This window comes from Brienomyrus brachyistius, chromosome 9 (genome assembly GCF_023856365.1).
Source record: "Brienomyrus brachyistius isolate T26 chromosome 9, BBRACH_0.4, whole genome shotgun sequence".
Lineage (NCBI taxonomy): Eukaryota > Metazoa > Chordata > Actinopteri > Osteoglossiformes > Mormyridae > Brienomyrus > Brienomyrus brachyistius.
This window is the reverse complement of record NC_064541.1, coordinates 20,761,077-20,775,985: the sequence shown is the minus strand read 5'-3', so window position 1 is coordinate 20,775,985 and position 14,909 is coordinate 20,761,077. Positions and strand designations below refer to the sequence as shown.

At 45.5% G+C, this 14,909-nt stretch overlaps 2 protein-coding genes across 6 annotated transcripts; one reads left to right on the top strand and one right to left on the bottom strand.

Annotated features, from left to right (window-relative positions):
• Nucleotides 1-877: 877 nt before the first annotated feature.
• Nucleotides 878-8,320, bottom strand: brd9 (bromodomain containing 9). 3 transcript variants are annotated; one of them, XM_049026111.1, is made up of 17 exons: nt 8,180-8,320; nt 7,186-7,403; nt 6,999-7,088; nt 6,752-6,884; nt 6,587-6,644; nt 5,688-5,832; nt 5,291-5,401; nt 4,676-4,863; nt 4,385-4,517; nt 3,664-3,739; nt 3,217-3,312; nt 2,790-2,922; nt 2,587-2,698; nt 2,228-2,287; nt 2,012-2,117; nt 1,729-1,896; nt 878-1,181 (listed from the first exon to the last, which is right to left on the bottom strand). In XM_049026111.1, exons 1-17 carry the CDS (start codon nt 8,226-8,228, stop codon nt 1,081-1,083), a joined length of 1,977 nt encoding a protein of 658 aa, XP_048882068.1. In that variant the 5' UTR covers nt 8,229-8,320; the 3' UTR covers nt 878-1,080. The 3 variants fall into 3 exon arrangements, with proteins under 3 accessions (XP_048882068.1, XP_048882069.1, XP_048882070.1); XM_049026112.1 differs by having other exon boundaries at nt 4,676-4,803; XM_049026113.1 differs by having other exon boundaries at nt 4,676-4,800.
• Nucleotides 8,321-8,341: 21 nt separating this feature from the next.
• trip13 (thyroid hormone receptor interactor 13) lies at nt 8,342-14,444 on the top strand. Of its 3 annotated transcripts, none has more exons than XM_049026115.1 (14): nt 8,342-8,420; nt 8,740-8,848; nt 9,750-9,900; nt 10,117-10,243; nt 10,911-10,966; nt 11,066-11,156; nt 11,409-11,481; nt 11,574-11,637; nt 11,722-11,808; nt 12,082-12,188; nt 12,868-13,021; nt 13,127-13,239; nt 13,424-13,493; nt 13,582-14,444. In XM_049026115.1, the coding sequence occupies exons 2-14, from the start codon at nt 8,760-8,762 to the stop codon at nt 13,675-13,677; spliced, it is 1,278 nt and encodes a 425-aa protein (XP_048882072.1). In that variant the 5' UTR covers nt 8,342-8,420; nt 8,740-8,759; the 3' UTR covers nt 13,678-14,444. The 3 variants fall into 3 exon arrangements, with proteins under 3 accessions (XP_048882072.1, XP_048882073.1, XP_048882071.1); XM_049026116.1 differs by having other exon boundaries at nt 8,402-8,420; nt 8,740-8,810; XM_049026114.1 differs by lacking the exon at nt 8,342-8,420 and having other exon boundaries at nt 8,427-8,848.
• The last annotated feature ends 465 nt before the right edge of the window (nt 14,445-14,909 follow it).

The following is a 14,909-nucleotide window of genomic DNA, read 5'->3' as shown; positions in this document are numbered from 1 at the left end:
TTATACTTTATATTTAATTCCAATTATGTATAAACAGAGATTTCTTCAGACATCTTTTCTCCTTTACAACAGTTACCTCAATGGAATGCTGCAAGATTAACAAATGTTATGGGAGGTGGGTAGATGCAGGCTGAGTAGCTCATAAACAATTAAAATCAGCATAAGAGGTGTGTAAGGACCAGGGCTGGAAAAAACATGAGACATATCACTGCCTCACCTTATTAACCAGCATTTAAAGGCACTCATGTTATCCTCATCTAGGCAATCAGCTTATCTAAATAGGGGCTGTAATTCTCTATGATTGTCATTAGCTTTTAGTTCTGCTAGTGACTCTGGTACACAGGTTACTAGGGTGGCCTTGCACCGCTAGTGCTGTAGGTTTGAATCCCACCCCAGTGTATGCATAGGCTTCCCCCTAGTCCAAAAATACACCCTTAGACAAACTGGCATCTCTGCGCTTCCTGGTCCATGGCTTGTTTTCTCCAGTAGGCTCCAGGCTCACTGCATCTTGTGCAGCAGTCTTTCCCATTCTTGCTTGGAGGGAACAGAAACACGGGCCGATTGTGGGGCCCCAAGGACCGGATTGGGAAAGACTGTAGTACAGAATAAGCAGTAATGGAAGATGGGCAAGTTATGAGAAACGGGGGAAATGACCAATTCTGTTAAAAACACTGAAAGCACACTCAGTGTGGAGATATTTAAGAAGCTTCTATCAATGGTTTCAGCCAAAGTAGGACACAGTAGAGATATTGGCTGCTAGTGGAGCATAATACACTAATGTGAGGTAACATTCTGGGGGCACTGAGTGACCTTAAGCAGGAAGCCAATCGCAGTCACCATCTTGGGGGCAAATAAACACAAACACTTTGATAACGTATAAAAAGAAAACCCTCAAAGAGAATTTATTCGCAAAACTGACCAGCACATACAAATGTTCATTCTGTACAATCATGACTAAAGACTTAATTCACAACATGACCATGTTCCTGTTTTCCCTACATTAAAAAAAAACAAACAAAAAAAATGTATGCTACAAGTTTGTGGAAAGAAGCCAGGATGCTGTAATGCACTGTGTGTCAGTCAGCTGTTGGCAGTCGAGCCCGGTTCTGGAGACTGGAGGAACTCGTATGGATCATGAACCATCTCAGGCTGATCTCCAACACCCAGGTGTGACGGACTTCCTGAGAAAGGGCGAAATGGGGAAGGCAGCACTGAACTGACAGCTTGCTACAAGGACGATCCCCAGAGGCAACGTGTTCCTTTATTGTCTTCATGACAGGCACAATAACGGAAGCAGTGCAAAGACACCTTCCTCTACAGTCATGCCAGGATGGTTCACATCAAGCCCGACTTTATTAAAGTAGCAGAAGATGACATACAACCAACATACCTGAAAGTATCACTACTGAAACATAATTCACAAACTAATATATGATACTGTGAAACCAAAGACCTTCTGTAACACTTCACTAACAGGACCATCAATACGTAAAGGAGATGGGGGAGCCATTTTACAACACAAGCTGTGTAGATACTACTTGCAATACACTGCAATAATGTCTTCCTGCCGTCACCTTTAACGACATCAACACAAGATGTGAGATGTTGAGCATCTAATAGGGGATACATTACCGGGATGCTCTAATGAAGAATAGATGTCCGTGACAAGGTTAAAGGAAAGCGGCTATCTAAAAATAAAGCTTTAAAATCAGGTGAGGAGGCGCTCACCGAGATGGTGCTGGTCCCTCTCCGAGGCGTTGGAGAGCGAGGAGACGTTGGAGGACGGCCGCGAGCCCACGCGGTCCACCTGCACCTCCTGCAGGTCCTGCAGCAGCTTGGCCGTCTCGAAGTGCAGGTGGGCGTCCTCGTGTTCGGGCTCCTTTTTCACCGCCTTCCCTGCAGACGGAAGAGAGATCGAGACGGGAGTGACCCGGCTGTGGGGGGAGTAAAATAAATACGCAAACGGAGGAGAATTGGCTTCAATGGGAATGTAAGCAGAAGGAAGCCTCACCAAGACTGTTCAGCACAGACATATCTAAAGACATCGAGTAGGGCTTTATGGGCATGAAATCCAGCAGCGAGTTGCTCTCTCCCGAAATCCCCGTCCCGTCGCCAACCTGGGCCAAACCAACACCAAGGTTACGGCGCATCTCCCCAGAGATGCCGCATGGCTTACACTCACCACCCTCGTCTCAGGAACGCAGGGTGCAGCAAGACCAACAGTTACCTGCATTTCACACAGGCTGGACTTCATCTCGTCAGGGGACTTCACTGAAATGTTTCTTTTCTTCAGCACGAAAACATATTAAAATAGAGCTTTAGCTGGCATACTGAAATACATTCTTATATAATGAAAAACCAATAAAAAAACTCCATATATAAACATTGAATAAAACTGTTATACAAGTGAGATACCAAGGGATGATAATATTTAGCTAAGGATGAAAAATTTTTAGTTACATTTTTGTTTAGTTCACCAAGTTAAGCAATGAATCCAATTAAAAGCATTTAACAATATCACATTCATGCTAAGACTGACTGACATGAGGACACACCGCCACCCCCCACGCCTGTGCAGACGGGTACCTGTCGGATCTGAAACACCGCTTTAGAATGGTCGCTCCCCGTCATCTTGTCCAGCAGCTCGTCCACCAGCTTCTTGGTGACGCCCCCGCAGCCCTTCACGAACTCCTGCAGGCTGAATGTCAAAACAGTCCGTGGCCGTGAGTCACCCGCCACCACCCCCCCAGGGGACGCTTTCCGCGGCGGGGGGCGAGACCGGCGTTTACCTCAGAGCGCACTGCACCCCCGTGTCGTCGCCGTAGGCCGAGTAGAGCAGGTCCATCTCCTCGGGGAGCAGGTCTGGGTACACCGTGTTGTTCTGAAGGGACTGGGTGTTGTAGGCACTGTTCAGGAATGTCACTGCGGAAAAAACACTGGACAATGGAAACTGTGTTCCGCGCACACACACACAAAAAGAAGCGCTCACTGACGTTTCCATGCGGTCACAGTTTTTTAGCACAGCTCCTTATTTATTCATCGTTCCTGACTTCCAGCACACTGCGGCCACAGTCCAGCTGGCCTTGTCACATAGGCTTCTTATTACATGAATACACAGAGGTCATATTTTTACATGTCGGTCTGTTTCGAGGCGCCCCAAACACGGAGCAGCAAGGGAACACAAAAATGTGCCTTGTGTGTGCACCTGACACAGACCTTTGTGTCGCCTGTCATCTTTGAAACCAAGGGTGGTGAGGCCAGGCAAAAGTTTGTTTGACAGGGAGCTCAGATCCACTGCGTGAGTCTCCTCATCTGCAGAACCACACGGGGAAAAAATAAGACATTAAAAGAAATTGGTAGCCCATTTTTCATTAATGCTTAAGGCTTCGAGCTGGCAGGGGATAAAACGTAAACGGAAAGTAGCATAGCTCGAAGCGAGGCCGCTTAATAGTGGAACGGGCCCGCGAGAAGACTGGCGCCACTGTACGCATTTAGGCGAAGTGGAAAATCTGACCCAACAATGGTAGGAAAAAGAATGGGGTTTGTTTCTCTCCTTCCCCCAGGGGCCATGTTTCTCAGCTAAGCATGTGAGGGAAAAAAAATAAAAGAGAATGAATGAATCAAAGCAAGGTGGGAGTGATTGGGGAAAAGACGCGACCTTACCTTCTGCCTGCGGATCTGCCTGGTTCACCACCGTGTACAGCAGCGATCCGTCCGCTTCCTTCCTCAGGTACCCAATCTAATGGGAAACAGACAGAGGGCACGTGTCCAGGTAGCCTACTGTCACTCCGGTGCGCAGATCGTCAGTGAAACCTGGGATGCCCCTATTCACTTATGCCTGCCTCTGACTGCTAACATTTCAGCTGACCTGTAAAAACCGCACTTTCTTCCTGGCCCTAGATATCCTAACCACATCACATGACATTAAAGGCAGACTTCAATGGCAAAGAGAGAGTACTGCTCACTATATGTTTGCCATCCAGATATAACGATGGCTAGTAGAATATAGCCAATTTGTTCAGGGTTAGCCATCGTACAACGCTAGGCGCCATATTAACATTTAGTGCTTTGTTTAGATACAAATAATTTTTTTGCTCCCTATACATGGTATTTGCCACTGTACTGAATTGGTGGCATTATGTCAGGCTATAGAAAATATAAATTTAAATGAGCATTATAAGGCAAGTTTAGTTCACTTATGGTATGTGTACCATGTGTACGGAACTCCAGGACATGTACGGAACTCCTGATCACGGATTGTAGAAAACTGGAAACGAACAATAAAGGCATGCACTGCAAACGCACACACACAGACACACACACAGACAGACACACACACAGACAGACAGACACACAGACAGACAGACACACACAGACACACTACCTTGGAGTTTGGCATGAATCGGTTGAGCCGGTCCCGTGCCTCATCAGCCGCGTGCTCTACCAGGGCCAGGACGTGCTCCTCGGCTGTGCTGTCCGTCAGACTGCATGCGTTTCCCTCAGGCTCAAACAGGTAACTGCATGTGCGAATAGGCAGGTGAAAGGGCGTCCCATTAACAAGGGCATCGGTTACAATGGCGGCCGAAATCATCAAATGTGCTTGATGATTAAAGGAAGAGAACCGATTAATGGTAAAAACCCCTCACAGCTCACACCCTCTCCTATGTCATTTTACCTGATGACCTCTTTCATGTCTTTGACTGGCTGTTTTTTGGATTTCTTGGTCGACTCGACCGGGGCGGGGGCCACCTCAGGAGGGGGCTCCTCGGGGGCGATGTCCTCGTCCCCCAGGATGGCCGCCTGCTGAGAGAAATCCATGTCTTGCATGAACGACACGCTGCGCTTCAGAGCTGAGAGACGCTCCTGTAAACAGATCAGAGATAACAGCCCCACAGGGGGCGCTTTACTTGCACTGCAGACAGGCCGGAGCGCGCCATCACGACCAGTGGGGGGTTGGGGGGCCTAATGGGGACGTGCCGGGATGACGCGCCCCCCTTGAGAAACAGAGCAGAGATGGACTAACATCTAATCTAAGCCACATTACAGCTAGAAAACTGCAAGCAAACGCTGCTAATTACTCCTCAACATTTATAAATGTCAGATTTTAACTACGGAAGTGGTGAAAACCCCCGTCTACATGCCTCTTTGGACACATTTTAGGTGCTAAACCAACACAAACCTAGAAAATCACATTTATTCCATGCTGTATATAATTTCACTAGTCAACAATTCTGGGGATGCAAAAATTAGGACTGCGATGAAGCGTGATCATATATGTGCGATTTCTCACCTTGCTCATCATCTTGAAGCCTGTGTGCAACAGCTTCTTGGCTGCCTTGTAGTACACGGTCTCCGGCCGGTTGTACACCATCGCGTTTTCGCACATCAGCTTGAAGTCCGCCTGTGACCGGCGGAGGAGAGGAACGGGCTGTGTGAATGTTAAAGCCCAGCCGAGCATTCTCATCTGGGGTCTGGGGTCTGGCTGACGGATCTCATGAGGCGCTACACGTTTTCTTAGACTAATGCTCCCCCCGGTGAGATGGCTCAGGTGCTTACCACACCGGCAGTATAAACTGAAATTGCTCCCTGCAAAAGGGAGCCCCCCGCTGGTGGCTGAATTCATGACACCTCAATCGCGCGGGTGATCATCCGCGCCCCGCTTGCCTGCACAGCCGAGGAGGCCTCACCTTGAACTCGGTGACGGTTTTATACTCGTTGGTGGCGATCTTGTCCTTCATCGTGCTGAAGTCCATCGGATGCTTGATGATCATGGAGTATCCGGGTGCGATGGCGTCCGTTACCGGGAACGCAAAGAACCCATGAGGGTCCTTCCTATTGTGACACAGAGAAGCTATCACTGCAAGGCGGCCGTCACAAGGGGATACAGACAAACCTTAAAGGGCACAATCCAACTCAGATAAACTTTATTACCCTCCCGATGGCATTTCCAGTTCACTAGCAGACATGTTCACAAAACAGCTGAAAATCAACTTTTTCTGCCCCAGTGATTCAAAACTTTACACCTTTAACACCTGCCACTTATGATGGGGTGTTGTTCCGATGTACCACGTGAATATATAAGTAAATACCGTCATTGAGTAAGTAAATTATTTATTACTGTAACTACCTAAATACCAGCAATTGAAAATGAATCAATGATTTTACTTGGTTAAACACTGAAAAAACACACCATACTATGCATTGTTAAACACTGCAGGAGATGTTTATGCTAGTGATTGCTACAAAGGCTGGAAGTGTGGCTGCGTGGGGGCGGCCATGGCCTGGTGTCAGTATAAGGTATCGTGTGGCTTATCACTAGGCTAGGAACAGGTCAGAATTCAGTGTTGACTACTGAATGTGCATCCCTATTGCAAAATACAGCAAGCTGAACCATCATAAAGCAAAGAGCTTTTCTATTGGCCTTAAGGACACGTTGGTCAGCAGCAAAGTACAGTGTCTAGAATCTTGCACTTGTAACTTTTTAAAGCAGAGCTGAGCCGGAGCGGCAGGATCTTACGCACGATTCAAACCGAACGTTCCGCAATAAAAGCATTACACACAGGCAGTCGCCACGGCAACACCTCACCTCTGCAGCTGGCGCAGGAAGTGTTCCAGGAGCTGCTGCCGTGGGGTGCATTCGTTCTCTGCAAGGTGCAGCACACACGCAGAATGTGACGCGCTCGAGTAGACACTGAAATCACAGACAGCTAATGGTGCGTGAGTGTAGGGCTGCAGGGCCCAGGCCTCTCACCTTGCTGGGTCCGGCAGGCTCTGATGGGCCGGTCCGTGTGCTGCTCCACCTCCACCTTCAGCCCGGGCTGGAACTCATCCACCTCCGCGTCAACGTCGCTCACCCTTTCCCTCTTCCGCTTCTTCTCTTCCAGCTGTTGACACAAATCCATGGCGAGCACAATGGTGAAAATACGCCCCCCCACTCGAAGCACGGGGCTTTTCGTCATCATCAAAAACATTTCCCAAGATGCTTAGAGTCGGCTAACCTCTACTGGTTTAGGCAACGTGAAGGGCTCTATTGGCACACTGGCTTCAGTTTCACACTGCTCCCTCTCTCGCTTCTTCTTCTTCTCCTCCTGGAAAAACATAAACAAAACAGAAATAAATGACATTAATAATTGATAAAGGAATAACAGATCCTATTGGAAGTAAGCAGTGTCTCCATTCACTAACTTTCCGTCTCCTCCGCTCCTCGTCGTCGACATGCTTGTCCTTCTCCCTGTCGGACTTCTTCTTCTTTTTCTTCTTCTTCTCCTTGTGACGTTCTCGCTCGTGATCTGACCGGTCATCATAGTAGCTGGAGTCGTGTCCCGAGCCGGAGAGCTCAGTCACCTCACTGCCTCCCACTTTAAGCACCAACTTCAGCGGCTCCAAAGGCTTGTCCTCATAGTCTGCGAAAGACAAGTTAGGCACAAAATCATTCTCAATTCAGCATTCATAAATACATGATTTATAACATAAATCGTTTCAAAATAAATAACAGAAAATAATGGCCAAACAGACGATTCAGGCAAAAATTAAATAACAAAAATCTTGTTTGACAGATGCACGGATGTCAAACTCTACTCCCAGTTGCTCACATGCACATAATGATCGCTTCATTTACATTTATTAGCACAGAAATTTCTCCAAGTTGCATTTTGCAATTAACTTTAAAACGTAAATCTCCTGTAATCAAAATACTGTATTTTGGCGCTTGCAACCGACGATGCATTCACAGTTTGAAATCTTGCAGTCAAGTTTCATATGAGTTAGGCAAATTTAGTCAGTGCACGAATAACAAATGAACTACAGTTCCGAGTAATCAAGGGCCTCTAGGAAGTGAGTTTGACGCCCCCATTCCGTTAAATTGTTAGTTAGCTATTGTAAGAGTAAACCGGGTCTCCAGTTACATAGTTACGCAGATCGCAAACTAGAAAATCGATACGGCGGATAGAAAGATTTTAATATGCGGGAGAGTAGCAAACGGCGTATTTGGCAGCGATTTGGCGCAGGGCAACTACATACATACACATATAACTACAACCACATATTGACTACGCAGCCAGCTGATGAACCGCAAAGCAGCAAAGGGCAAAATCAAAACAGACGTTAGCCAGCTTGCTAGCCACGGAGGCTCCCTCCCCGCCCCCGCGCGCGGCCTACGGGAGCTTGCCGTGCAACTCACCTTCCACTGTTCTCCATTCCGACTTGTGTTTTTTGTGTTTCTTGCCCATTTCGCCGAAACTCCTTCTTGTGCATTGACAGTACCTACTCCATTGTCAAGCCCCCCCCCACTCCGAGAGCTCTACCCCTCCGCTTCGCGTAGTCGCGAGCTAAAAGGCCGTTTCCGTCTTCTTCCGCCACCTTCTGTTTACTTCCGGGTCACAGGCAGCCGCGCGCCGACGTTTAAATTTTCGGACTTTCTGGTAGGTTTCTACCTGCATGGCCATTCGGTTACTTATTTTACCAAAGTTGTATGTGTAGCTAGCTAAATTCTTGTTATAAAACAACTAACATTATTTTCTAGCGCTGAAACTCTGCTGTCCACAATAACTAGACAGTGTGTTCGACTAATTTGCTAGTTGTTAAATTGATTCTTTCAGATCTAGAACTGTGCCAGTACGAAATGTCAAAATATTCAGAAAGAAATTTAGTTCGTATTCGTCTTATCCAGATACACTGAATAGGGTAAACCCCACGGTGGCTTCCGAAAAATACTACCTTTTGAAGTTTGTTTTATGACAGGTATTGTTGAAGGCGACAATATGGAGGTGATTGAAGATGTAAAACAAGGTCAAAACAATTGCATCGATGGGGTCAGTATACACGTAGAGGTTCATGTGAAGTCTCACAGGTAATTTCTTTCATCTATAAAGCACTGATGTTTCTCAAATAACCGCCGACAGCTAAGTGAAGGATTATGGCAGGATCTGAACATTTTTAAAGTTATAGTGAAGACAGGATGACCGGATAATCCATGTCAGGGGGACACTTAGAGCTACTTCAGGTTTTATAAACTACTTTAAAAATGAAAGACTCCCGTGCTTGACTAAATAGTTAAATTCTTCTTGTGCTGTTATTGGTCTCCTTCCTTGATTGAAAGACATCCAGCTGTTTGACAACATTAGTGTCACATGCATGATTATAGGTGACTGACCAATCAGTCCACAGCAAGAACTCAGTGCTAAACTGAAATCTAGGTCGTTTTAATTCAAATGTACAAATCCTGTTCTAGGTTAACGTGTCTTCGCTGACATGGATCATCTGATCAGACTAAGTGCAGGATTCCTTTAGTGTTCACTATGTAAACAGATTCATTTCTCACATGTTGAGCTGAGTGTAACAAATTTTGTCCACTTATGTATATTTGACTTATGTAATTCATTATGGTAAGTGTGGTTATTTTTTTAAAAAGGTAAATCCTCTGAAAACTACTTGCCTAAGTGGAATACTAGTGTCATGTCTGTAGATAGAAATAATTACAGAAAATAAATCTTAAGAAGGGTGGGGAAAAATGCAAAAAGTAAGATTTCATTTAGTGGCTGGTATGCTCCTACGTGCAGTACTACTTTTACAGCACTATCACAGGCAAAGTAAATTATTTAAAATCAGTCCCATGGTTCATCCACCCCTGAGCTCTAAAACGTTCTGCAGTCTTGAAATGGGCAGCGTGTTACTTGACTAAAACGCATATGTGACGTCCCTTGATCCGCCACTGGTGCATGTGGCTGATTTAAATGCGCTACCATCTGCAGCACGGCTAAAAGGGAGGACGTGAAGCTGCATGTGCTGGCTTTGCTTAACCGACATCGCATAGTGTTCGGGAACTACAGGTGGACCGAGTTCGACGAGGAATTCCTGGCAAAGCACGTGCAGTCAGTGTCGATTGTGGATGCCGAGCGACAGGTAATATGCAATTTGAGGTAACATTAACAGTCGCAGACTCGTTTGCCAGGTTCTCTTAAGCTTGTCAGTGATACACATATATTTTGGGAATCTGAGTGTCCTGAGTAACTATGCTTTCATATTTTAATATATTGATATGCATATGCTTTCTGTTTTTGTGTTTTGCCATTTTAAACTGTGGCCTATCTGGATTATTTTTGTCCCGCTGTCTTTCAGCAAATAGATTTGAGAAGCTGTCGTCTGTCCATTTATATCTTTACCCTTCATGATGATGGCCCAAGTACACTGAACCTGGAGGAGGATGAAGATCTGTCAGCAGCCCATCACTGGCTCCTACCCTCAGGTGGGAGCGAGCTGTGCCTGAACTGCGTTACTTATGGCCGTTTGTAAATATTAATTTATTCTCATATGCATTGTTAAGATAGCAGGTTATTTTTTTCATTGAAAAATGTTGAAGCTGCTCAAAAACGGAACCCTCTTTTGATTTTTATTTGTAGATGGTAAAAGGTCGTTTGCACACACCTGGGTTTCCTTACTCTGACCTGTAGGGGGTGTTTCCCACGAAGCAGCATTTCTTGCTTAACCGGATTACTTGTCAGATTTAAGGTAGCCCTGTTTAACTGGACTTTACCTTTGCTTACATTTTACCCAGACTACTTTTAAATCTGACAAGTTATCCAGTTAAGTAGGAAATCCTGCTGTGTAAAACAGGCCCCTGTTCTAACTGCCCTCTGCATCAACATCGCAAAGGTTCTGACGTGGAGCTGGACTATAAATTTTATATGTATTTTGAAGGGTGCCTTAAAGGGGGGTAAGTTAGGGTGATTTCCAGGGCTCCTGAGTGAGAAGGGTTCTAAGACTTTTGGAACATAATGGGATTGGTCTTGGTTTGGGGGTGAATATGATGTGCTTTCATGGGGCCCAAAATCTGTTAGCCATCCCTGTGTATTTCAGTAAAGGTTGGATAGTTGAAGCTTGATAAACATCCATCCCATGTTTCTCTTTTCCAGCTGAATTCCATGGTATTTGGGAAAGCCTGGTGTATGAGAATGGAGTCAAGACACAGGTAATAAACGCACATTGCAGATTACATAACAGTGGTTTCAGTCAACCTGTCCTGCTTTTGTTTTGCATAATGAAAGTAAATGTACTGAAATTCTTTCAGCTCTTGGATTACGTCTCAACGATGATTTTCTTCTCTGACAAAAATGTGGACAGCAACCTTATAGCATGGAACCGTGTTGTACTGCTCCACGGTAAGGAGGGAAAACCTTATAAGTCTGACGCTTAACTAGTTCAAATATTTGTATATTTGCTTGTGCTGTAATTCATTTGGTCGTTTAACATCTGGTCATTTGAAAGTTTGTTTGTTGAACTTGAGCTTATGCTGGCTGGGATAGGTTTAGCACATCCAGTACCCTACTAGGAAGTTACTTCCTGGAAGTTTGGTTTATTTATCCCTGACACATGCTTTTAATAATGTGCTGCCCTTACTGGTCTTCCCTCAGGACCTCCAGGAACAGGGAAGACTTCGCTCTGTAAAGCGCTCGCCCAGAAACTGTCCATCCGACTCTTAAACAGGTCAGCTGATGCGTGGGGGCAGTGAGCGATCTCACGTCATGTGACGCTTCTCTGGCTGACACTTGATGTGTAAAATGTTTCGATTCCTGCAGGTACACATATAGCCAGTTTGTGGAGATAAACAGCCACAGTTTGTTCTCCAAATGGTTTTCAGAGGTAAAGCCTTTTCTCTGTTGTTAATTCTGTGTTAAAACAAAAACGTGGCTTTTTATGGACATAACTTTCTCCCCCCCCCCCCAGAGTGGTAAACTTGTAACCAAGATGTTCCAGAAGATTCAGCAATTAATTGATGACAAAGAAACTCTTGTGTTTGTTCTCGTTGATGAGGTAATATATGATTCGTGTGCCTATTTGCCACTCCATTTCTGACCCAGTTATCAGATGTGTATTTTGCAGTGTGGATGAAATGGTTTTTAAGGACATAGACTGGAGTCCCTGGAGTCTCTCTGCTATTCTGCTGCTACACTGGCAGTCACACCAGTATGACTGTCCAGCTGTAGCAATCAAAGTTTATGCTGCTGTATTTCAGTTATGCTTTATCACACAACCCTTATAATGCCCATTTGCATTACTGTGGTCCATACCGTCTGTTGCATGCAGGTGGAGAGCCTCACAGCAGCCCGCAATGCAGCCCAGGCCGGGACGGAGCCTTCGGATGCCATCCGAGTGGTCAATGCGGTCCTCACGCAGCTGGACCAGATCAAACGGTTAGTAACATGCCGTGGTTTGGTACAGACACTCTCGCATCCATCTCTAATAAGGCTGCAGATATCACATCGCAATATAATCACGCATGTGCAATAAACAGGGCTTTAGATGACAGGCGTAAACATTTGTCCGGAAGCCGGCTTTTTGGTACCGTACAAATCTTTACTTACAGTAAGCCCACAACTTTAGTAGCACGCCTAAAACATTAATGAGATGCATATTGTGATGCCCAGAAGTCAGTAGACTGTATAGAGTCGCAATGTGGTATCACACAGCCCTCATCTCTAAATACATGTCAGATTCCCAGTCTCGATAAAGCTGATCTTTGGCTTTGATTCTTTGAGCCATGCCCTGAACTGTGTAGATGATGCATCTGCTGATTATGATGGACAGTTGGGCTACAGGTTCACCATGAGCCTGCACTGGAGCAGAGGGATTGATGGACAATGTGTAAACGGCTACATTTACTTGTATCGATTTCTGGGATTGGTGATGGAGTCCTGTCAACATTTGTTTTGAAGCTGCGTTTTATATTAAGTATGATGTGTTTTCACCCAGTGATGATCTAAGAAAGGTCTGATTAAAGGGAAGGGTTTTATTTTTGAAATATAATAATGCTTTTGGGAATGATTTTCCCACTGATGAATCCTTGGCCTTCTTTCTTTTTGGACGTGTTAGACACTCAAACGTGGTGATCCTCACAACTTCCAATGTGACTGAGAAGATTGACCTGGCTTTCGTGGACCGCGCTGATATTAAGCAGTACATCGGTCCCCCATCACCTGACGCCATCTTCAACATCTATCTGTCCTGTTTGGAGGAGCTCATGAAGGTCTGCCTGGGCAGATTAGAATTGGCTGTATATACGATAGTGAATAATGTCAGGTGCTGTTCGGTGTTTTGAATGACTGCTGTGCTCTTTTCCTTCCACTTCCAGTGCCAGATCATTTACCCTCGACAGCAGCTCCTCACAATGTATGAGCTGGAGACCATGGGCTTTCAGGAGAGCAACGTGTCAGAGCGCAGCCTCGCTGTCCAGAAAATCGCAGTGTGAGTGTCCGCGCGCCTCCCTGCCCGCGCGCCTCCCTGCCCGCGCGCCTCCCTGCCCGCGCGCCTCCCTGCCCGCAGCGCCTGACCGGTGTTCCGCGATGTTGATGTATGCCAGTCATGCATTGGGAATTTTAGTCCTGGACAAACTAAATCTGTGTGTGTATTTTTTGTTTCGCGTTAACAGGAAGAGCAGAGGTCTTAGTGGCAGAGCTCTGCGGAAAATCCCCTTCTTGGCCCACGCTCTCTTTGTTAAGGTATTTGAGTTGCTATACAACCTGTTGGCTCTTCGTGACCCCCCCATCTGACGTGTCAGCAGTATCACTCGCTTTCTTTGTCCCCCAGACCCCAAAGGTGACCCTTCAGAGGTTCCTGCAAGCGATGGATGAAGCAGTCAGCCAGCAGATTGAAGAGAAAGCTAATTTAGTCAACTGCGTGTGAGATGTGAGACGTTCTTTGAAATCTTTGATGTTGAACTTGATTGTTGTCCGCATGGTTCGTATTGGCGTCCTGTATCTGTTTTATCACATGATATTTGGTTTTAAGAAAAATCCAGACAAAGTACCCTTAAAAGCCAGATGTGTTCATATTAATATGATGTCAGTGTTTGTTTCTATCCAGTTGCGCTTTACTGTGAAAGTCTGTAAAACTTGCACTGCCGCTGTGATACATACAGCGTAACTGTAAAGTGTCATGTGTGTGTATATACATTTTTTTTTTAATATCTGATCCTTACAGCCACAGTATTGGCTACTACGTGTTAAACTTCCCACTTTGCTGGGCATCTTCTCTTTAAGCTCCTGTTATCCTCAGTCCTGTCCTCTTCTCCTGCAGTTAAGAGACTTTAGACAGGATGTTGTTGCCTTGAAATTAGTTCAGCCTTGTTCCTTCATACCATTCGTGCTACTGAAGCTTTTTGCTGTTCCTTTGCGTTCGGTATTTGTGAGCTGATGAATAGCCAAGGAAGGGAGGTTCACCCAGTGAAACACCATAAGTCCTAAACGTGTGTATGTGTATCCCGGCATCTAAGTGGAATGTCATTCTTCTGTTTCCCCTCCAAAATGTTGTGATTGCTTCAGCACTCCATGCTTTTAGGAAACTGCTGTAAGTTAACCTTCTGCACAGCAGGCTGTTTTGAAACATAGTTTTTTGTTGTATTGTAAATTGTACCTATATTCCTCCATTAAAAATATTTGTCTTTTTTTCAATCCCCCCCCTCATTCATTATTACCCTCCCAGAGTTTCAGCAAACACACACACACACACACACACACACACACACACACACACACACACACACCTAAGGTTCTTTTAGTTTACAGGACTGGTTGATTAAGGAAGTATTTATATGTTCCTAGAAGCACATCACACTCAAAGTGAAAAATTCACTCTGCTCTTCCCTGGTTGGGATGAGCACTCCGATGACTGCAGGTGTATCAGTAATTAGTGCAGGAGCGGTTGGGTTTGTTGTGAAATGGAAACTGCAAACAATTAACATTAGTCCACTGTTCTACACCGAAGCCCGATCTCCATTGTTCTGATGTTCAAACATTAGGTGGGATCTTCTTTCCAGAATTCTTGCGTAAGCCCCCAGGGGAGTTGAGAAGCGTGATCTCACGACAGTCCCCCTTTGAAAATACATGGAGGTCACTGTTGCTGTTGGCCAGTCAGTA